Source organism: Echeneis naucrates, chromosome 1 (genome assembly GCF_900963305.1).
Source record: "Echeneis naucrates chromosome 1, fEcheNa1.1, whole genome shotgun sequence".
Lineage (NCBI taxonomy): Eukaryota > Metazoa > Chordata > Actinopteri > Carangiformes > Echeneidae > Echeneis > Echeneis naucrates.
Genome location: NC_042511.1, coordinates 12,367,716 through 12,392,425, shown reverse-complemented (window position 1 = coordinate 12,392,425; position 24,710 = coordinate 12,367,716). Strand labels below are relative to the sequence as shown.

The 24,710-nt window shown below is 39.3% G+C and overlaps 1 protein-coding gene across 1 annotated transcript; it reads right to left on the bottom strand.

The window, feature by feature from the left end:
- Nucleotides 1–5: 5 nt before the first annotated feature.
- On the bottom strand, nt 6–16,359 carry rbm20 (RNA binding motif protein 20). The gene is made up of 13 exons (XM_029497285.1): nt 15,301–16,359; nt 14,913–14,977; nt 14,378–14,490; nt 12,921–13,026; nt 7,330–7,462; nt 6,332–6,463; nt 6,178–6,257; nt 5,252–5,963; nt 5,082–5,168; nt 4,401–4,977; nt 3,547–3,612; nt 2,443–2,564; nt 6–998 (listed from the first exon to the last, which is right to left on the bottom strand). Exons 1-13 carry the CDS (start codon nt 16,357–16,359, stop codon nt 930–932), a joined length of 3,321 nt encoding a protein of 1,106 aa, XP_029353145.1. The 3' UTR covers nt 6–929.
- Between the last annotated feature and the right edge of the window lie 8,351 nt (nt 16,360–24,710).

Sequence of the window (24,710 nt, the reverse complement as noted above, 5' to 3'; positions counted from 1 at the left end):
CAATATTCACAGTATACAAATACAGAGCTTGGCTTAGCAAATCGTTTTGAAACAAATCACATGTTTAATTAAATACATGGTCCAGTTTAAGGTACTCTATTTGAGGCATTATATTTTGGTAAATATGACTGAGATGTCCTTTATAAATTAACTTCATAAATTCAACTGAAATTTTCTCTAACATAAAGATCTTTGGCAGCATCATTATTAGTCCAAATGATGTGCATTTTTCTTTACCTGACAGATATTTTATTGCACAAAATGACACAAAATTAAATAAAAACTGCAAGCCCTGAAGATACAAAAAAATAGCATGCTATACATTGAGATCTGCTTAACAAATACAACAAACCTGAGAATCTGACCCAGCTTTTTAACTGAGTAAAAAGGTTCCTTGATGGATATTTCAAGTAATTTTACTGTGACAAATGAGTAAGTGTTGCTAAGATGATATACGGACCAAATTAAAAATGAGGTGATCTCATGAGAATAGTTGATTGAAACTTGAAAAATGGACTAACAGAAGATCACCCTGTATAAGTCTGTCTTTTCCTGAGTTCAGCCTCATTATAAATACATTTTCATTTGCAAAATATGAAGAAATAAGAATCCCTCACAACAGAATAAATCAAAACTGTAAGAAAAAACAAATAAGCCAAAAGGAAGCAGAACATTGCAATTTAATATTGTGGCCTCACTATACACAACACTGTAGGTATATACAAAACTGAGAGCTTTAGGGGGGATGGTCAGTGACATTTAAGATATCTGGCTATCCCTCTCCACAAAATATCTCAACCAGTGGTTGATAATCAAAGTCCACATTCTCTGTCTTTCACATGTGTCACATTACCTGTGCTGTAGTTGACCACAGCCTGGCACTCACATCATACATAAATCTTTCCAAGAGGTGAGAGGTCACACTGGTGTCACTTCACAGCAGGAGGTTCAGAAAGCTTGCCTGAAAGGCTGTCCTCTGCCAGCTGAGATAGGTATTTCTGTGGGGGAGCGGGAGAAAGAAAGAGTAAAAAGCAATAATACAAAATATATCCGAATATACACCGCATACAACTGTATTTTTAAAAAAGCAGTTGTGAATTAAACAACACAAAGGTCTGTGTTCTAAGTGTTTTCGTGAGGCAGGTTGAATGAATATTGAATATTGTTGATTAAATACGTCTTTTTTTTAATGTCAAAAAACTTTAAAAAAGGAGGAATTCAGTTTTAAATGTTAACGATGTACGGTGCATGGGGGCGATAATTGAGTAATTTTAACCCCATTTCTGGCTGCTTGATATCATAAAAACTGTTTTCATTACATTGTTAAAAGTGTCCAGAACTGCAGTCACTTGATTTTTGTTAATGAAGGTCTGTGTTGAAAAACTGTGATTTTGTTTTGGATTTAAACTGAAACTGATCAGAAACTGTTGAATTTTTTATGATAAAGTACATGGACTGTATCACTATAGTCACATAGTCATTCCCCTATTCAAGAATTGTAAATTAATGGTTATATGTTCTTTAAAATTCAGAACTACTGTTGTTCAACTGTGTGAGTAAAATAAAACAAATCTATAGTCAAAAAATTACAAACACTTATGTAAAACTATTAAGAATTAGGAGATACAGACAGACAGACAGACAGACAGACACACACACACACACACACACTCAGACACACACCCACACACAAGGTTTTGATGGACAGGACAACTGTTTAAAACATTTTTTTGTTTCCCTCTTGGAATGTAATCCATCAAATGTGAGGGAATCGCTGCTCATCTGGCTTTGGCTGAACTCCCAGGACAAGAGACATATAAGAAGGTGCTGTGCTGAATCGCCAATAATCAGAAACCTAATACATTTGCAAGTTTATAGGCATCTGAGTGTGCTGGGGTATGTCGGTATATATTCAGTGTGCTTTTTCTAAATTTGTGTTCACGTGTTTTCATTATTATAGCAATCTCTCAATTGTTTCATCAATTAACCATTTGCAGGATAAAATGTCTGAATATAGCTGAGTTTTCACTTAGCCATATAAGGTCAAATAAATGTAGAAGTTAAAAGCAGTATTTCTCACTGATTAAATACTATTAATCAGTAATCAATATTATAAATACAAACATTACAATTTGTGCTGATTGCGTAGGCACTCAGTTAAAATAAATTAACTTCTGAATACAATGAACATGACACACAGATTACTGACTAACCCAAAAACAGCTGATGTAATCAGTCAGTAATCCTTCAGTACAGTGGAGCGATGTCCACAGGTTGCATATATGCACACTGCACAAAGACACGCATTTGATTTCCCGAGGCTCAACGTGCTCGTATAATTCAGGGGGGAGAGCTTTCTGAAAATGTCAAACGTTTTCACACAAACGACCTTTCGTCATCATTGTCAGCCGAAGGACTGGTGTTTCGCTGTGCAGTGTGTACCTGCAGATTTCTGTAGTGCACAGTGCTGCGGCAGTGTATGATCTTTGCGTTTTCCTCACTGGTGTAGAATAATCCGCAGAGTTTACAGAAGAAGCCCGTCCTTGGCACAATGAACTCCACTCCTGTTAGACAACAAACACAAATATCAGAATTTACTTGCAGAAATCATAATGACATAGGCAGATAAATGCCAGGTTCTGCGGTTCAATGGTGTTTCTAAAAATACCCTTGAGCAAGCTGAACAAGGTGGCATCTCTGCTACGGGTGCACCTTTCAAAACACTGCTCTCATCTTCAATCACAACAAGATTCTGTTTATCTTCCCATACAACCACTTTATCTTGATTTGATGAACTTAAATTACAAGATCACTGATATTGCGACAGCATGTCATTCAGACGTGTCTTTTAACAACCAGTTCTAACTACGTTTCAACATATATCTGAGTCTCAGCATTCCCGTTTAAGATCATTGTGACAGTAAAAAATGAAAAAGGTGGGCGCAACAACAACCAGACGGCTCCTCAGTGTTTTATACTTAGTGAACACAGTTTGCATTGGACAGTCAGACTCAATCTTGGGGGATTATACAACAGAAATAACCCCACAACTCACAGCACACACAGCTCTTGAGCGCCACACCTCATCAGGACTGGTATATGTCTCCATGCTGTAGGTCCAACACAGGCCCTGTCTTTGTCACTGTAGCTCCAATGATCATATAAATACTCATCTCTTGCGTGGTGTGTTTGGCTATCTGCTCTTGGAAATAGGTCAGCAAGTGGCCAAGCAATTACAACCAATTAGAGTGCTAATGCACCGGGTTGTCGGTGCGCTTAATGATGCATTTGATAACACTGTATCTTCTAGGACTAAGACGAACGGCTCAAGACTCCATGAACGCCCGCGTTGTGGCAAAGCTTAAAAATAGTCTGAGGTGTATCGGGATAAGTTAATTATTAATTTGCAGCCATTGAAACCTGGTTCAATCTTATCATTATTATGGCACCTCAGTCCATTTAAAGCATCATGAGATTTACAGATGAAATAGGAAACCGACCGTGTTTTAATGCACTCAGAATAGTAGTAAACGGCGTTACGCTTACCCAAAGGGATGCTGTGTTCACTTACAGCTTTGTCTTGCTCAGGAGATGGTGAAGGGGCCTCGATTCCTGTGAAAGGCGTTTAATTTATTAGAAAAACAGAAAATCCACTAAGGAAAGATACAAACTTTTCCTGAAATTATATATTTTATCCAAACCAAGCTGATAATTTATTCCTTAGTTACACAGTCTGAACCAATTTGCACAGAACTTGAGACCTGGGCCGGGGGAGGAAACCATTGCAGGTGCAAAATGAAAAAAATCATTACAAACTAGATTTTTTTTTCTCTCTCTGAAGTCTGGTCCACATTGTTTGACTTTTTTAACTATCCATGTCAGATTCTAATTTTCTAATACATTTAAGGTATGAGTTGAAAGGAATTTAAATGTTGGAAGCTTTTAAATTGTAAAGCCTTGTAAATTATCAAAAGTGATGGACAATGTGTAGGATGTTTCCCAGTTTTCTATTAATATGATATTCACTAATTAAGTGTGCAAGTTTTTTTCTGTCAACCCCGTTTTGTGACAATTTTGCTAAATGTTTAGCAGTATAAGTCAGCCCCATAAGGACTATATAGTAACAACACGTGTTTGTATTGATTAATTCTATTTTATAATGTCTATAGTAAAACCAGGACTATGGCTTGATAAAATAATTGGTCTGAATTGGCACAAAAGAGGAATAAATGCAGAAACGACTGGCAGCAAAAAAAAAAGAAAAGAAAAGAAAAGAAAACTTAAAAATAGATTCTGTGTGAAAATGTTTGTGTAACAATTAATGGGTCATCCTGAAATTAAATCTATATTCGTATTATCCTTGAATTGATATTTTAATTAATTTCTCATTTGGAAAGTACCTTTTTTAAGAACGCCAGCCTTGATTTGTGCCCCATTTGTGATTGTTTCCATGACTTGTGCTGCGTCCTTGGCCTTGCTGTCCTCTGATTCTCTGACATGATCTTCAGTTGGCTCTTCTGATGGCCCAGTGTTGGTTACTTTATCCTCTAAACATGTCTCCTCCAGCGCAGCCTTGAACTCCTCACTGGGGAAGTCACACAGATTAGCGACTGGCATCTCAGGAGTCTCCTGACTGACTTCCTGTTGCTCAGAACTGGATTCGGTTAAAACATGTCCCGTTTTCTCAGTCGAAGACGTCTCAGCCTGGTCTCCAGTATTCCCACAGGCCTCATCCTGGTCAGATCTCTTGCTCAATGTGTTCTGCTCCTCCAAGGCTGGTGCAGGTAATGCATTCTTCTCTGCTGCTTCTTCCTCTGTAGACTCTTTGGGGCAGGACACGTACTCCTCCAGCTCAGGAAGGTCGGGCTCAATAATGGAATCATCCTCTCCCCCTACTTCATCAACAGTGACCAGTTCCTCCATGTTTTTAGGATACCAAGACTCTTCATCGGTGTCCGCTCCACTTTCCCACCCTTTCTCCTAGTCAAATGGATGAAAGAAAGAGCCATTAGGAGATCATGAACAGGTTTAAATGGTAAAGAATGAAATGAGGGTCCATACAGATCAAAGTGTTCACTTACAGCATCTGTAGCTTTACTACATTCAGCAGATTCTTTAGGTTTAGTGGCTTGCCGAGGTGAAACAGATTTTTCTTTTGACTGGTGATCCTGAGGAAAACAGCGACTTAGGTGGTAGAAATCACATAAAGCATATGCATGGGCAGTAATGTGCATTTGCAAAAGTTACTCACAATATTTTCAGTAGTGTTCTCTCTCTCGTGCTTTTCTTCACTGGCGTGCCTCCGGCTTGTCCTTTTGCTCCTGCCCCTGCCTGGCGAACTCTGCCTCCTTTCCTCTGATGTTCTGCAAACTGTCTCCTCACTCATCTCAAACTCAGAGTGCCTCGGCCTACCGTGGTAGTCACCACCATCCCTCCTCTTTAGCTTTGCATCATGCCTTTGGTATGGAGGTCTGGGAGGCTTGTCTGACTTGTACATTTGCTCTTTTGTGTGGAAGTCGTCCTCCATGTTCCTGTAAATGTTGAAAGACAAGCCTTGAGGGCTACCCTGTGAGTGCCAGTTTCTGTTGCCCCTCATCCGATCTTCACCGCCCCCGCCACCCCCTCCTCGCTCATCTATAGATCTTGAGCTGATATGATCCAAGGGTTTCTGGTAGGCCTTCCGACGATCAGTCCCCCGTCCATTTGGCCAATCGTCGTCCATGTTTCCGCCATTCCTCCATGGGTCATCCCGCTCCCTTTCATCCTCACCCCTTCTTGAATGTGACGGCCAATCCCAAGACACCCGGCAGGGGCCAAGGCTGTTGCTCCTCTCTGGAACTCTGCCCACAGGTGGCCCCTGCGGGCTGTGGGCTGAGCTGCACGAGGTAAAACTGGGGCTGTGGGAGTGAGGACTCATAGAGCGGCTGATAGGACTACGGGAACGTGCTCGTTCTGGCATGTAGCTGCAGACATAAGACAGGAGATCTAAAACTGTACACTGTATTGGATAACTCTTGTTGGGAAATATTGCAGTGATTCAACTTAAGTACTTATTTGTCAGATAAAAAAAAAACAAAAAACAAAACTGACATTTTCCCGTCAAACAGTTTCCATTTTGCCTCCCAACAATAATAGTGTCTTAAATAGTTCAGTAATGCAAACAACTGACTGACTTACTGTTCAAGTTCTTGCATTTCATCCCTTTCCCGTTGAGAGTTAATATCCTGAATGATTGTTTGGACATCTTTTCCTGGTTTCTAAACAGAAAAGAACTTTTTAGCTCTGCCAAAAATCCCAATAACTAGCTGTTTACTTTGTTTGTCAGTCTTACCTTGAGTTGCAGCTCCTTGTACCTCTTAGACATTCGTATGAGAAGTTTCTGATTGTGAATCGTTGCTGGAGTCAGTTGATAGTATTGAACCATAGCCTGAGCTGCTTCGACATAGGCCATTTCCAGAAATGCCTGATAGGGAAAGAAAAATTTTGCTGTAGACAATATTGCCATCCTGAGAGTGATATGGTCTTTCTTGTATGATATATAACATACAGTATTTCACATCTGTCTGGGTCGATGTAAGTGAATCTTTCAAAATTATTATTGCAAAGTATTACATTTCATAGCCATAATAAATCCCCAAGAGTGTCACATTATTCTGTGTAACCAGGACTATTATTTTAGTATGAATGCCTTAAATTTGATCGGGGTGAGATTAATGTTGCAGTCACATTATGATAAATGAAACCTATGAACCTGAATGAGCTGTCATGTACTGGTAGATAAACTGCCAGCAGGTCACGGCAAACTGAGTGATACCACATTACAGTTATAGCTGAAAAAAGCTATTGATAATCATAAACAGGCCCAATGGTTAGTCGGTCATTTGGATGTTGAGACATTTAATACTTGGATGCATTTAGGATGCAATTTTGCTTTGGAAACTAAACTGTCCGTTAAATTTTTACATATTAGTACCATTTAAAATAGATTTTTGTACACCCAAAGGCAGCTGAAACAAAATACTGACATATTACAGACCTTTAAGTTGATGTGGCCAACACATGAACACATCCAGTAGTCACAGAGCAATGCTATATAAACATATTCTTTTTGTTGGACTCTGCTATGGCGTCTATCAACTCTTGAGGTAAATATCTGGCAAATGAGGAGATGGCAGTAACCATTCACCTGCATGGTGCTTATTTTGAGCTTCATCTCATTGATTAAACGTGTATGCCTTTCAATAATGTGCCACCAAATAGAGACAAATTTAATGTTTCTGAAATACAAATTGACAAACGTTCACAAATAACCGATGAAGCCCACTGTACCTGATGGGTAGAGCGCATGAGGATGTAGTTGGTGACTTTGCCAAAGGGTAGTCCCAGGTTGATGACATCGTTCTCTGTGCAGCTGCCTTCAGGGAGGTTGCAGATGTGAACAACTCGGCCTACTGTTGTTTTTCTGGGCGGAAACGGCTGCAAATAATAATAAAAACAAAACAAAACATACGTTTGAAACACAACACAGATCATGGCAAAAAAAATCCTTTGAACATAACCTTACCGTATTTAGAATTTAATAATCACCCCCACCAGCAAAATGCTGAGTCCGTTTTGTTCAGTTGTGAACTTGACAAACATGCCAACCCCACAATGAACAGGACGGGACTCTTGAGCTGCTGTGCGTGCTCATTAAACCTGCTGGATCACGGCAACACTAACACACGGGATGCCATGTCATTTCCCTCCTTGATACAGCCCACCTCATTGCATCTATTCATAGTTCACTGGCAGTAGAGCAGCAGTGATAATAAAAGTTTTCTTGTTTGGATTTAGAGTCTTGTCAGCTGACTGCCTTCAGGCATTTCACACATTTGACACCAGCACTGCTCAACATGAGCAGAAGGCTGAGCAATGCGAGGAAAACCCTCCTAATGGAGCAATAGAAGGCTGCAGAGATGAGATACGCAGAATGTGAAACTCTGAGATGGTTTTGGATTTTCTTTAAAATCACTGTGCTTTTATATTAATCGCCCACATTTCATTTATTTCTGACAATATGTTGTCTATGACCAATTATAGTTTATCTTTATAGCTTTTTATTACAACAAATAACATTAACAGTTCATGTCGTTTTCATTCCCAGCTCAAATATCAACAGACTTATTGTGTCCAACTTGATATTGATTCATTTATTTTCAAATTGCACGTGTGCATCTTTTCCTTATTTGAATCACAACCATCAATTCTTTATTTTTTTTATTTCATGTCTGTATCACAATAGGAATTTAGGGAGCAAACATGGAAATTAGATGATAATAATAATCCTTGGATGTTGCAATTTAAAAGCAGGCTGAATTATTCACCCTAATGCACATTTACTTGTCTTAGTTTTAGCGGTTGTTCAACATTTCTATGTGCCCCCTGAAAATGTATAAGTCGCTTACAACCACGAGCTGATTTTATTTGTTATTGTTTTGTTTTGTTTTGTTTTTTTAAGAAAAAGCCACTGCACCTACTGATGTTCCTTTTACATCACTGAACTCCAGTTAGCCCAGAAAGCAGTAAATTCAGCTTGTTAAATCATGGTGTCTTATTTCTGCAACCATTATGCTGCAATTGCAATTTTCTTGGTGCCCCTCCTCCTCTTCCTGCTTCTTGGGCTGACAGACCTGACAGACAGTCCCATGTGTGCGGCAGACCGGGAGCCGTAATTCCACCTTGGCCCAGCAGCCAGGGTGTCTGTTTTTACAGGGAATTTGTTCAGGGAACACCTAAAGCTAACATACACTTCACACTGGGTCCAATAGCCATGAAGAGTAGAATGTATAAAGGGGGGGGGTTATGGTCTCAAAGTCATTCTACTATGCTTGTTGAAACGTAATCAGTAGCAACTGTATCAAAGAACACATGAAGCACTCATCACGAATAATCTATAAATAACATGTGATTCTGTATCACAAAATTCTGATTCATAACTTGAGACAGTGCTCGCACTTTTTGTTTTAAGGTTGCTTTTGACTTTTTGGATTCCGATTTGAAGGAATATTGCGTTACTGTTCGCACAATCCCTTAACAAGAGACGTGGATCATTCGAGCTAGATTGGTGAATTGCCATGCCGCACTTTAATGCTTTCTGGCCTGCAAGATGATATTTAACAACTTCAGACACAGGAGTGATAAATCTATTATCAGCTCTGTGCCAATGACACTGCTACCATCAGAATATACATATAGAGGCCAATGCAAGTTGTACTCAATAAACAGATCCAGGAATAGGCTGTTTATGCCCTTGGAACACTACAAAGAACAAAAGTCTTCCTCACTGCTCAGTGTCTTCTCTAATGCCTGACCCGTAAAACCTTGTCTATGTCAGAAAGCCCAGACAGCTTGACCGCAGCATTGATATCATCGTCAAAGTTGGCGCAGGCTGAGAACAGTAGCTGTTTCTGCTGACCACAAACCAACGATGCGGAGATATGTTGTGTCACTATACACTTTCCATCCAATCTGGGATGACAATCTGCTCGATATTTAGATTTAACTGGGAAATAATTGTGATTGAAATAGGCCTTTTGCATTTCAAAAGGTGGCAGATTATTGTAGTTCCTCGCCTCTTATGATACAGCTGGGTTTTTTTGTTGTTGTTTTTATTGAATTTTTTTAAATAAATCTACATTTTGTACCAGCTATACTACAGCCCAGAGTCAGTGATAATGGCTTCACCTGCCACAGTGTGCTCAGCCATATGTGTTATGATAACACCATGACCTGGCAAACCAGAGCCAGCTGGTGTGAAGGATAACAACCATTTTGCATGGTGCTTTCACTGACAGCACGCTGATTGACATAGACTGGGATCTGTCCGAAGGACATGCCTGCTTATTTGTACAAAGCGGGATCCTAGTTGGAGGAAGCTCGTCAGTTTGGTTTCACAGTTTTTACACAGAGTGTTCAGATCATTTTACCAGTCTCACACCAGGCTGAAACCTTACACCGCTGCACTGGGGTGCGACCCAGGGGTCTTTAGGTCTGTCCAACTTATAGCAGTCAGCTGTAATCCTGTGTTTATCTCTTTTTGACTCATGCTTTCACATGAACAGTAGCTACTGTGTTACTTAAACCTGGGCCGCCAGACAATGCAGTCTGATCTAAAAAACATTTGTGTATACTCACACATATGTATTTTTAAGCTTGTATGTGCTCAGCGGCATGAGTATGGGCTATAATGTGCAGGTTTATAGTGATCGTTGATTTTATTATTTTCTTTCTGATCACAAAAAGTTTAATTAAAATTCCCGTTCAAATTTACTTTTCTTAGTTTGTTTTTAACAGCAGACTTCTACAAATGTTGTTTACATATGCACATAAAACACTTTGGTTCACAAATAAAAATTGCGTGTGTTTGTCTGTGCTCTTTTGTGTGAGTGCTCTGTTTAACATTCAAACAATAAAAAACACCTGTTCTGCTTAGACGGGTGTGTGTTCATAGCAAATGACATTAGCTCATGTAGCACAGCCTGTAAATATTTTTCCCCTGATCCAATAAACCTCTTTGTCAATAAATGACCAACGAAGCCCATGACTTTCACATCACCGAGGTCAGACTCTTCTTAAATAGTTTTTCTCTTCTTGGCAAGACGGAGAAGGACAAATGGTTGATATAAAAAGGCAAAGTTACACAACATAAATATTTGGAAGAAGGGATGGAATTTAAACAGGCTGGCTTCAGTCTGCTAGAGGCCTGTATTTCACATCATAAACACATTTTCTTTTTCCTGTTTTCGCTTTTTCTAATTTGTCACTGTGTAATTTTTTTTTTCTTTTTTTACATTTGACTATTGTACTTATTTTTTCTTTTTCCTTTACTGATTTCACTCATAAAAACGGTTAACCTATTCACTCATTCTCTTGAAGTGCAATCATTTCACATGCTAAAAATCGCACAGAATTGCATGTTTGTGTTTACAAAATACAATTTGTGCCTTGAGTCTAAATGATTCATGGAAAACCTAATGATACACATGATAAACTGAACACAAGCAGCTCTGAAGATTAGACTCCAGCTATCTAACAAGTCTACTGTGCCGTAATTTTAGACAGCGATAAGTACAATTATTCCCGTAAAATTATTGGCTTCATTCTTCATGAAATGATTTTAAGTCCTGTGAAAATCTCAAGTGGTCGAGAGACACAATAGTAACCTTTATTTAAAAAAACAAAAACTGCATCTCGCATCAGAACGAGATGAATGTGCTCCATGTGCAGAAACACATTGTTTTATGGATTTTCTGGACATTAAAATGAAAGGGTGGCAGGTTATGCTACAAGAATAAAAGAAAACAGCTAAAAGAAATAATGCACACACTGAATACGTTTTCATAGTTTGTGCCATACGCCTGTGACTGCAAACTGACTCTTGGAAACTGTGTGTTGTAAGCGAGACTGCGCTTGCTGGCATTAATATCAGACACCTTTCATCTCGCTCATTAGCTGCTCTGTGCATTTCAAGAGACGTGACTATTTCGATAGGAGCCCACGGCAGCTGCTGTTTTTCAACCCTAGTCACGATCCGACAAGAACAAACTAACTGCAGTTCTTAGGAATATTCTTAACTAATTGTAGCCAGACACAAAGAAAGGAGATTAACATTTACTTTTGCTTCACTTTTGTGCACCCTTCGCAGTTTGTTGGGGTCTGCTTAACATGTTTTTGCATTGCAATTAAATATTCTGACAATCCAGCCTACTGACATCTTGCACAAAATTTATATATATCAACAATGCTGATCTGACATTGGTTTGATTATGTCTCTTAATAGAGTTAAAGAAAGATTTTTAAATGTGGTGTGAGACGCTCCACAGCCTACTCCACGTGATTGGACCATAGGCCTGTTGAGACCCCACATAAACAGCTGCTTTATTCAACCCAAAATTCTGTTCTGAAGGCAGGCAATTTAAAAAATATAGTTTTATCTGGTCCTAAGAATTTTTTACTGTAAAAATAAAGAATCTATATGTCCTAATCTATATGTCATAAATTAATATTGTTAAGAATAAAAGGAGAAAAGTCAAAAACAACGTATAAATATTTTGACAAATGTTCACTGCTCAGCAACATTTTCCTATTCAGAAACGCTCTCCTGTTACACATTGGTATTTTATAGCTCAGACTGTATCCAGAGTCTGCGAAATAATTAAATGCTAAACGGAGATGAATGAAATATCTCAACACAGATTTTCTAGGCAGTATTTAATTACACAGTTTGCCTGGTCATCTAGTGTGCTGGAAAAAAGTTGTCAGGTCCAGACAATGCCTGCTGTTGGGCCCCAGCAGCTATACCATTTCTGTATTTGGGAAAATATGCGTTTTTAAAAAAACATTGGTTTTTTGGGGGGTTTTTTTTGTGGTTCATTGCATTTTCTAGCAACTTATTCAGTTAATATTGACATACATCAATACATATTATTAAAATTTGGAATCTAAGGATTGTATTGATGTATAGCAAATTAAAATACTCCCAAAAATGGCACCACAGCATGTAAAATTGTAAAAGGTATGCTGTGGCAGACTTCTTCTATGGTAGGTCATATAGGGTTAAACATGGCCCTACTTATATCCATGTCCCTTCCAAGGACCATAAACATCTTTAATGTTTCGTAGAAGAAACAAAATACACAGGAGAAATATGAAAAACAAACTCTATATAAAACACAATAACATACCTGAACCCGGGACGCTGAAGGAATAGCAAGGAAACCTTGTCAGTTCTCCCCAAGTGTATTATTACAAGTCAATGACAATGGTCAAGCCACATCAATCCAATTTTAATTAAATGGGATGATCGCATTTGTAAAAAATGTTTGCTTGTTGCGAAATTTCAATTTTGTGCCAAGGTCTGGTGGAAACGATATCCAAACATTTGTCTCACCTTTGACTCTGCCTGGTGTAAGGCAAATCCTGCGTCTGGATAAGTCTTCATGGCTGCAGCTGGCAAGAACGATGTGTTGGCTCCTGAGGATACATCTGTGGAAACAATTTGGAATTGTCATTCTTGTTTGTTTTTTTTTTCCCCTTGTTTTTTTGAAAATATTGGGTTGGAATAAAAATATAAATGCCCACACTGGCAACAAGAGGTGTGGCAATACTGCCCTGGGATGTGAATGCAGCTCCCCAGTGATATCATGTGTTTTACAGTTTAAATCAAAATAAATGTTACAATAAAATAATAATGATAGCGTGGATTCAAGATTTCTGGAAAATGCACATGATTACCAGTTGTGGGTTGAACACATTTCTTATTTGCAGATGTCATTCTCCAACTTTTTGAAAGTGTGACTAGTGAAATAGAGGGCAAAGAACCAACAGAGGCATCTGCATCGGGCCATGCATTTAGAAAATACTTGGTTTAAAAGCCCAAATGACCTTGACTAACCCTAACCTCTAAATAAATAGATGAAACCTTTCATTGAAAAAAAGCTCAGTAAAAAAACAAAACAAAACAAAACAAACCATGTACACGGTTTATGGCTGTTTTCTTTCTTTGTATGTCATCTGTTCTAATTTAAATGTGTTGGCGCATGCGTTCTTCTGCTTTACAAAAATGGCGACTCCGAGGCACTCCTGGCGCTCTACAGGGAACTCGTTTTAATACGCTTGTGGAGGAAGTCAAATGGATGATGCATTCGTCTAGTCACTTATGTTGATATTACACAGCTGTTAAATCTTCAGCGCATGTAAATGCCAGACCGTTATGAATCACATCTCGTGTTAACAGTAAGCTACAAACCTTCCATTGATACAATTTCAATCAGAATGACACAAAAAAAAAAAGAAGGGAAGAAGACTTTGCATGTAACTGCAGCTAATGAAAGCTTATATATGCCCCCATGGCTCTCAGACGGAGCGGCCACCTCTCCAACCTGCGGCAGACAAAGACAGACTCCATAAAATCTGAGAACAACAAGGATTTTTGGCTTTCCGAACCACCCAAGGGTTGCTTTAAGTAACTATTCATAAGTGAATACATGAGGGATATGTAATACAGAGAAGAGAGAACAGGTGCTCAGTTTGTTCATTTGGAGAAAAGGACAAGCGATGTGTGTTTGGAGTTTTATCGTATAATCTGCACCAAAACTCATAATCCCCCATCAAAGTGTGCATTCAAGTTTGTAATACTTTCAAAACACTTTGTTATACTCCATTATAATAAAGTACGTGGTGGTACATTATAAAAGTATGTTCCCCAGCTCTCTCACTCAACTAAAAATACTCCCCCCTGTCCTCCATCTATCACTGCTGTTTACATATTTCAGCTAGCTGAAAAACATCGCTCTACCATCACCAGCAAAAATGGACTCTGGGATGGTTATCTTACCTTGACTCGCAGCAGCAGCGTAGACCGCAGAGTTCGTTGCTGTAGGGTTCAGACCTCCATCAGAAGGCCTGCCGACAGTGTAGTGTCCAGCTCCAACAGATACCACGGCGGTGCTGCAACAATCATAGAAGGCTGATTTTAGCTGCCTCTCCCCTGCCTTGCGCACTCATATCTTGTGACAGAGCTCGTATTCACAGAAACATTAAGACAGCTGGGTATAGAGGAAGGAAAAGGAAAATAAATTGTCCCCAACCGCCAGGAGAGATTTGCACTTCAATAATCTATATTTTGTTAAAGAATTTTTGCTATTATTATTATTATTATTATTTTCAAACACAGCTGGTAGCTGGAGAAACTACCAAATCACGGTGACAAGCATTTTAATCAAATTTAAGCTTACAGCTTTTTGTTTTGTTTTGTTTTTTTTTTTTTTTTTACAATCAACCGAAACAAAAATGAGAAGGCTGCATGAGGGAAGTACACGTAACAATCACAGCCTACACTGAGCTACAAATGTTAGTGACAAACGCCTCACCTTTCGCTTTTGTACAACGTTCGGTTCTGCAGGTGTAACTTTCCCTTCACGTGCTGGTCCCAGTCCTGGAAACACACACATACACAAACATTAAAACACAAACGCCAGCCAAACAAAGACACAAACAAGACAGAGGCATCGGAAGCTCCAGCAGAGTCACCCCTCCCGTGGGAGCGCTTGCATACCTGTTGTATAAGCTCATGAGTACAGTAGTGCTTAAAGAGACGCCATCTTGGATTAGGTGGCTAGCAGAACCGTGTTAACACTATTGCTTATTTTTATATGCATGAGCTGACATGAGCTCGTGGCGAATTATCATGTTGACTTTCTGGTGCACAATTACATTTGCACAACGAGCATTTAGCTTGAGACTGGCCAGCTCACTCACCTTGAGGTTGTAAACCTTCTTGTCACAGATGCTGCACTGGTGCGGAAGCTGAGCAGGTGTGACAGCATGGTAGTCATTCACTTGATAAGGCTGAAGTGTCCTGCTTTCCTCACTTCCTTGCAGGGGCTGGTAGCCCCCAAATCCCTGTGTGCCGCTCGAGCCCAAAGAGGATCCCCCACTGCTGTGATTAAATTTGGGGTCAGGGGTTGGCTCCTCTGGGTTATACAGCTCAGTGTGTGAGCGAAGCGGCTGCCCAGCTGCTGTCCACACAGCGGTTGCATTAGAAACCATATCCAGTTTCCCAGTGTGACTCACGCTTGCAGGGCCTTTCCACTGCTCCTTATTCCCAGGGGAATTATAAACCTGTCTGTTCTGCTCATTGACACTAAATCCAGCTTGTTGCTGCATATCCTGCACATAGATATCTCTCTGATAACTGACATTGTTCATATTTTTTGCTTGAGTGTTTATCACGGCGTAGTGCCCGTCACCAGCAGTGGCTGATGGTGCGGAGGTCACCCCGGCTAGGTTGTACTGGAGACGCCTGTCTGTATCAGACGGGTACGCTGCACCTGACTTTGTTGTGTACTCGTCACCCTGTTGGCCCACTGTTCCCCCTCCAACAGGGTGGTTCAGTCTCACATTTCCTGGGTTTTGGTGGTATGCCCCACCCACTAAGGAGCCCATGGCCGAATTTGAAGAGGGAAAAGCCAGCACTCCCGTGGGGAAGGTGCCCTGCGGGTTCCCGACTACAGGCGAAGTCCGTAGCTGATTGAACAGGGGTTGAGACATGGCAACATTGGAAAGAACCTGGTTGAGAATGGTGGCTGCCGCGGCCGTGTTGCCCCCCTGTGCCAGTTTAAGGCGTTGGAGGGTGAGCTGGGCTTGAAGCTGAGCGAGTTGGAGGCTGGCTGGAGTCAGGAGGAGCTGCTGGCTCTGCTGCTGAGGCCCCGTCTGCACACTGCCTGGCAACTGCCCGCTCACTTGGCCCTTCTTGCTGGTGCTATCCACAGGTAAAGCAGTGACGCTGTAGGAGAAAAAAAACACGATGTACTTCATGAATCTCAAAGGATAAATCCACTTGAATCACTTGTTCAATGCAGAGGTGCAGCTGAGAAGGTTTTCTTAGTGTCTGTGATGCTCAGTGTGAGGTAGACTTGTATCAGACGTGTACATCACCGATTTAATGTGGAGTTGCTGGCTCTAAGTCTAAGTCAGCAACCAGGTCTATGAAAGCGTTTAGTGGAGTTGGCGGAAACATGAACGTAGTGACATCATCAACAGGAACCAGTGTGACAGTGTGAAGCTGGGCGGTTCAACATTAAAACACAAGAAATGACTCCATCAGTCCAAGAAAAAATTGTCTTCATGAGCTCTTGGCTGATTCGACACTCGCTTTATTGCTCATATTGTGAATGTCAGGTTAAAGTGTGACTTGTACTAAATGCAGCTTCACTTTTTCTAAACATTCATCAAAGGAAGCATCTTCATTTCACATCATTTGAGACCAATTCTGCACTAGAATTACTCACCGCGAATGGCTGCTGTGGTTGTTCGCACAATTTTATGAGAGTCAGATTGTTAGGCAGATGTTTTTAATGCTTTCTGCAAACATTGATTATTTAAATTCTATGACAAAAAAAAAAAAAAAGAAACACATTGGAAAAATGTTTATGAGCATATGTGTCCCTGCTAAGTCACTATCCTCACTTCTAAGTTAGCTACTTTTATTAATGAACTGGTACGACTGGTAATCGGTAACACGGTGTACCGTTGTTTTCTTATTGTTGATTGGCAGTTGGAAGGTTTTCTCAGTCGAAGAGCTCAACCAGCAGATGTTCGGAAGTTTAGCTCAGCCCTTAGCCCCGCGGCGTCACGACAGTCTGGTTAAATCAGAGCTACATTGAGACAGCTCAGTGTTGTGTAGAGTAATTCTGATGTCTTCCGAGACTCTTCGCTGGTGTTTCAAAGTCCAAATCCAATTCATGGATTTCATTTTTCACAGCATCCCCACCACACATTGTCCATAGTGTGACATTATTTCAATTTCTTGAATAAGGGGAGAGTGGTTAAAGTAACAGAGGGACAGCTGTGTAAGGCACAGTTCAAATATCAAAAGGTTAGTGACCCAAGTGTCTGTTTTCCTCCTGGTATACTGTAGTGGACTTCAGCTTCCTACAACCCAAATGGCTGTAACAGAACCATTTAAAACCACATCAGCCACTGATGCCGTGACCCCGCTTGACTAGCTTGTCCTTTATAATTCTGGATGAATGCTCTCACATGCTGTCTAAACTTAGTCTACTCAACCCTTCTTCACATCATCTATGTTAAGCACCTGACACCCCCCAATCGAGCCACTGCCCCGACCAACCCTGATGAAAGACGACAGACCAATTCGATTACGCAGGGAGAAGTTTTACATTGTTAGACAATCCATTTTTGCACTTGGAGACACTGCCACGTTTTCAAGATTTGAAATCATGCTGCAAATAGAGAGGTTGTAGCAGTCTTTAAAAGACATTAAAGAGACATAAAAATGAATTCATGCATAATAATAAATCTTGGGGGATATCGTCATCGCCCAGTGTGTCGCCTGCTGGCTTTTTTAGTTGTGCTTGGTCTTGTGATTGCGCTGCCATGTTACAAACTCAACATCAACATCATTACAAACATCATTCATATTCCTATAACACATCCTGCTGCGGGTGTATGGCGTAAGAAAATAACTTAATTTTTTATTCTGAGATCAAAAACCTTAATTAATATATTTACAGACTTAAGACTCTCTGTTAAAATTAAAGTAATGTAATCTTCATAATACAGGTGTTATTCTAAAACCATAGCAGAATTGAATTATTAGAAAGAATTTGTATTATTATTATTGTACTAACAATAAAGAGAGAGATACTATTATAGTATTAGTATAGTATTATTATAAAATGAGGTTAAAGCTGATTTACTGTGACTGATTCTGTGTCAACTTGTATGCATCACAAAGACTTGGTTACAACAAGTTAACATTATTTCTTATATGACTGATTCATTTACATTTTTTTTTTTTTTCATGTAATATCATATGTAACATTTCAAAGCCGTAATATATGTGTCACATAATAGTCAGTGTTTTGGCTTGTTACCGTGTTATTCAGCCAACCAACCCTGATGCAGGCAGCCTGCTCACCAGTCAAGACCTTCGGTCAAAAAAGTTTTATCATCTTGTCTTTGTGGGTCAGGAACATTTTTAGTTTTGCTGTTCTAAATGCCAGAAAATGGAAAAAAAATTAAAAAATAAATAAAAAAAAGGTCCTACGATAGCGGATGCTAAATCTCCAGATGAAACAGTTTTCAAAGAAATTGTACTTTTTAATTCAAATTTCTTTGAAACTAATTTTCACCTTGTTTGTTGTTTTCCAGTTTCACATTGTTGTCCATTTAACTTTATGGTAGATAACATTATCGGGTATATTCCTGCCAGTGTATTAAAAAAACAAAAGCTGAATGCTTAAAATACTATTTAATTTCATTTCCAGTTACACATATTTTGGTGAGCTTAAGTTTAGGTCGAACCAGACTAAATAATGTTGCAGACCAAACACATCACATTTCCGAACTTTGTTCAAAAAAGATAAAAAAAAATAAATAAAAAAAAATCTATGCTACAACTAATGCTTATCTCTTAGAGGACCGCGTGTATTTTTGCGTGGTGTAGATTTGCAAAAAGTTGAGTCACATCACACACTAAGACGTGGGCATGCACTTATGATAACTGATGCGTTTTGGACAATTGACAATCCCCAGTTTTGCTGGCGATTGTACACACTCTTAAGCGGACAAGCATGTTGATGGAGAGATACGCTTACACCATTCCAACCTATGACTCAAAGCTATAAATACTACAGTTGGCTTCTGCCATTCTGAGACACAGTGTCCTTAACAGACTAATATGGACTCTGAGGCAGCTGGCACAGTTTGCCAGACACTTCAGACCAGTCTTGTGATGATGACAGGGAATATAGGTGTCAAACTAACTTCAGCCAGGTGTGGCAAGGAAGAGTTTAGAAGTGTCACACTGGGATGACAAGGGAGGAGAGCGGAGTAAATGAAAGGATTCACTGCGTTTTAACGACGATTTGAAACGGTTCACATTATCAGGACCCTCACATGAGACACATTTATCACTCAGTTAATCATTTTCAGTTAATTCATGATATAATTCAAATGTGTTACAATATATGTAAAAATGTGCAGTGAAAGTCTCGCTGAGAGTGTCTGAGTACGTGTTACATGTATGGTGTAAGGTGTAAATGAGACAGAGGTGTAAATGATTCTGTGTGAAACTGGCCCCTTTGGGGAAAGAAGCTTCGCAAATATGTCTTAATATTAATGTGATAGTAATAATAAAAATAGAATATGTCATATGCTCTTTTTTCTTTTTTGAAAGGAAAGTAAGTTGTTTTAACATGTTTAGAGTCATCATCACTTTAACGACATGAGCAAAAGCTTCTCTTTTTTGAAGACGTGAAGAAAATACATAAATGTTTGTAAGACTTCTGTGAAATACCAAACACGATGCTCAAAAAACCTTTGGGTTTTGCCAAAAAAGCTTGAACTGGAAAAACAAATTCATGTAAACGAATTTTCACGTCAACATATTTTGCTTTGGTTTCACAGTTAAAAGGGAATAAGGTGTACAAGCCAACTCCAATTGTCGATATATATATATATATATATATATATATATATATATATATATATATATATATATATATATATATATAAGTTTTTGTTTGTTTGAAACTTCAAAGTAAAAATGATTATTTATTTCAGGACAAGATGAAGGATGGTCTGGATGTATTCCAAGACACGAGTGAAAAGCCGCCTGACTGTTGTTGGTGTCTCTGCATGTTCACAGATGTTTCACAGCACTTTAAAGACTCACCTACTAAAAGAAGAAAGACGGCTGCAATTAAAATTGTTTGTACGAGATGCTGCACTGACAGTTTTAGGTCCACCGATCAATTTAGCACCAACACACCAAATATTCTCTGAAGCTGTCGATCAAATCATCTCATAACACTGAGAAACAGCAGCAATATTCAAAATGACTTTCTATTCCCACCTGGTCCTGAGATGAGGATTTGTCATATAGTGTCAGGTGCAAAGCCTTACTACAAAGTGTGATAGTCCAAGTGATCAACAGGAGCGCCTCACCACATGCCTCCTTTTCCTGCTGCTCCTGCTCAGCACATTGTGATGTGGGAAAATTATTTAACACTGTATTCCAAAAATAAGAAGTAAATGTAAATGGAAACTATAGCTTTCCAGAGCAGGATCTTTATAGGGTACACAATCCAGACTTATTATGAGATGTAGAATTAGAATTCTATATAATATTAATAATAACTTTCCTGATAAAATTTTGCATTGCCATTCATAAATAAAATTAAGTGTGTTTTGAAGTTGTTGGTTTAAAAAAAAAAAAAACCCAACCTGTTGGTATTAATCTCTCATGAAACTTTGCATCTCAAAAACTCCACAATTAACCCTTACCCCACGATTTACCAGTCATTAACATTTACATTTATCTAAATTATTGGAAATTGATGGATAATTTAGTAGTTTTGAGGATACAACGCAAAAATATGCCAGAACACAGAAAAACATTAAAAGCAACTTTATACCGATCCAGCAACACAATATCAGTTTCTTAAAACAGCCTCACATATGTTTTCGGGATAGCTCCAGATAACCAACGCAATCTGATTTGACAGATCAGGCCTGGGCGCCATTGTCCTCTCAAGATCAAAAACAGACCAGTAAGTCAAAACAAAACACTTCATGGGTCCAATTAGTCCACAGAGCTTAATCCGAGTTAAAAGAACAATTAGAAGACAGATTCAAGCCCTTCACTTGAAGTCCAGAGAAACAACAGAGTATCCACACAGCGTCCACATGCACGGCGGCTCCACAGACAACCCTAAATCCTGCCTCTGTGCAGGACAGCAGCTGACAAGACTTACTGGCACATTAACTACACTGCAGGCCTATGTTGAAAATCACACCTGCTGGTATCGGAAGAAACACACAAACCTTGAAAAGGCAGCGAGCGGAGGTCCAAGTCAAAGTCCTGACACTACTGCTCCATAGTCTGACCTCTGTCCGCCAACTGAAACTGACATGTGTCTTCCCCCTCTAACATGACAGCCAGTGCCAGCACATGTACTCCAGAATAACATCACTGCAAGTGGTCTTTACTTTTCCCTGTGTGGGATGTGGGTGACTCCGAGTCCTAGTGTTAACCACACAGGAAGAAGAGCCACATGCGTTAAGTGTGTGTGTGAGGAGGAGGAAAGTAGAAGAAACAAAACAAAACAATGAAATGCCACCTCCTTTCCAAAAGAAGAGTCTCTGTAGGTGAGTGGCACAAATGTATCAAAAAATTCATAATATCAGAAATATTCATGCCTTAGATTTAGACAACTACATGAAAACATGGATGCACCGTTAAAGACAAAACTTTTTACTATGTGGATTTTATTTTCTTTTTTGTTGTTGATTAAATTGAAATGTTAGTTGACAAATCTCTTAATACGTTCTATATTTAAAAAGCTTTCTGTATGCATTTGTTGATTTTATATTATCGGTTGACTTTTATTTATTTTAGAGTTTCAATCAGTGAATCAAATCAGTGAAGCAAGTTGAATGTCTTGGATGTTTGGGAGAAATCGATTTTTTGACAGAGCACAGATGGGGATTGGCAGATGGCACAGCTGCCAGCGGGACAGGGTCATGCCAGTGTTATGCTGAGAAATTTTCAAATAAACTTTTAGCGTGTGTAAAAGTTTATTTCTTTTTTTTCCTTTTTTTTTTTGGGGGGGGGGGGGGGGGGGGGGTTCTTATCTAACCAAACAAAAAATCTTTGGTTGATACAACAGAAGTTTATATAAATGCAGCCTTAAACAAAAAGCGTCTTTAATCCAATTTTATGATAAAACACAGTTTGAGAAAATTAATCATCCACAGTAAAGGTAAATAACAAGCCAACGAACTTTACCTACGCTGCAGAAAAATGCAGAGACAGTCTAAGCTACCGCAGGCTACACATTAGGGAGGCTGAAACTTTAAACTGCCTCAGGCGTTTTAGCTCATCCACATTTCTCCTGACTGTGCAACAATGTGAACATATGGTTTTTTCCACAGGGTGCTGTAAGCTTAAAACACACTGCAGTAACAGTTCCTACTATTTTAACCCTTCATATTGTGGTTTTTATTGCCCCACCAAGCCTGCAATGTGTGAGCAAATTGAGGAAATAAAATGCTATTCTCATTATATTTCACGCAGTATTGACAATTTTCAGTTTTCAGTTTGCATACATAAATTACTCTTACATGTTTTAAAATAATTGTTTGTTTTTTTTTCATTATCTCATTCTTTCCATCTCTTCTGCAGACAAACAAATCAGCCCCCAGAAATGAAATAATCTGACAACAAAACACAGGCAATCCTACGACTTAATCTGCGTCTATTTCTCTTTTCTGACATCTTCTATAGAGCTCTGGACTTTTAGCTGCTCTGAATGAATTATCTAAGCGCACAAGCATTTAATTTCCAGGGGGGCATCACACTGACAGATTTACAGTCACTCCATCTGTTAGCTCCACGCCCACACCTACTTTTTATCCTCTGCCAGTGCCATACATGCTATATAATGTGCTCATCAGAGTTATATCCTCCTTTTTGTTTTATCTTATTTATTTTTACCCACTAATCAGGTGAACAAGTGAAAAAAGGAGAAGAGCGTGACATGAATAACAGCAGCCATCAGGCCCAGACTTATGGTCCAATATTATTAGTGATGAATGGCAAATGTATAAACTTGTATGATTATTATTTAAGAATATAATAATCATATAGTTTTATAGACGCATATCTGACAACGAATGAGACTAATGGATGTAAATCGAAATACAACGAATTATGTTCCGTGTTATAGTACTGAAGGGTTTTTTGTTTGTTTCGTTTTTTTGTTACGCATTTGTGTGTATTCTTTTAGTATCAGTTGAGTGTTTCAGCCTTTGTGGCTGCCACGTCCTGTGATGCTGGATGCTGGATGCTCAGTAGCAGGGTCGTGTTTGGTGAGCAGCTGTAACTGCACACACTGTGGGGGGTTAGTGGCACTAATGGGAATTTTTATTCCAAATGATCTGCTGGAAACAGAGCTTTGAAAGCCTGAAATAACAGACACAGAAAAGTGACTCACGAAATGTAAAACCTCGCAACTCGGTGCTCATGTATTTCTCTGAAGCTGTACAAACTGCACTTAGTGTCTGTATGTTGTTAGTTTGTTTTCCGTTTGTTCAGAATCAGAATCAGGTTTATTGGCCGAATATGTTCAGATGTACAAGGAATTTGACTATATAATCACTCTGCTCTCAGTGCATACATATAAAAGCACATTTAAAAAAACAACAACAAAAAAACAAAACTTGGAACCGGGACATAGACGGAGAAGAGCTGAAAAAAGTGGATATTATTAAATATTAATATATTTATATTATTTTAAAAAGGAATGGTTATAATCATGATGATAATGACCAGGTTTACAGTATAATAGCATGAATGCAGTGAAATAAAGGATAGGATAGGCTCTGTGGTGGGACAGACTTTATGATCAGAAGAAGAGCGCGGGGGGGAATTGCATGTGGGATCACAAAAGGTGAGACCAGATTGCATACAAATGGTGTCTTATGAAACTGTTCTTCCTTTTTTTCCCACTAGGTGGCATCATATGTTCCCATAACTGGCCCCAGGGGGTCTTTGAGGGATGTGTTGGCCGGCCATATGAGGGCACTGTATTCACTGCAATCAGCAGGCCCTGCTCCCACCTGTCTGATAGGCAGCCACAGTGTTTACATTTGCACGTTGTTTACATTAGGCGACTCATATCCAATATCATTTTGGATTGTCACCTTATGAAAAAGATGACGGTGTTATGGAAATGCTTTTTCAATCCCTTGTACCGTTTAAAACATCCATACAGGCAGAAAACTCATAGCAGGCAATAAATGTGGACATGAATGCAGCGAAAAGAATGAGCAGATTTGCCTGAACTTTAAAATATGGACTCAAGAAACTGATGAAAAGGAGATCATGCAAAGATTACTCTTCCCAATATGGCAGAAACTGTTACTGACGTGCCGGATCCTCCATTTAACTTTTCAACAAATCAGACATGTAGCTCTGACCTGCAAAGTCAACACGTAGCCACCATGATGCCATGAGAGACGCATTCATGGGGCGAGGTAGGGGTGAGGATGCAGGGTCAGCTTGCCTTACTCCACATTTGGCACAGTTGCAGGGAGGGGCCGGGGGGGGTCCTGATTTATGGGACCCTAGCATTGGGTGA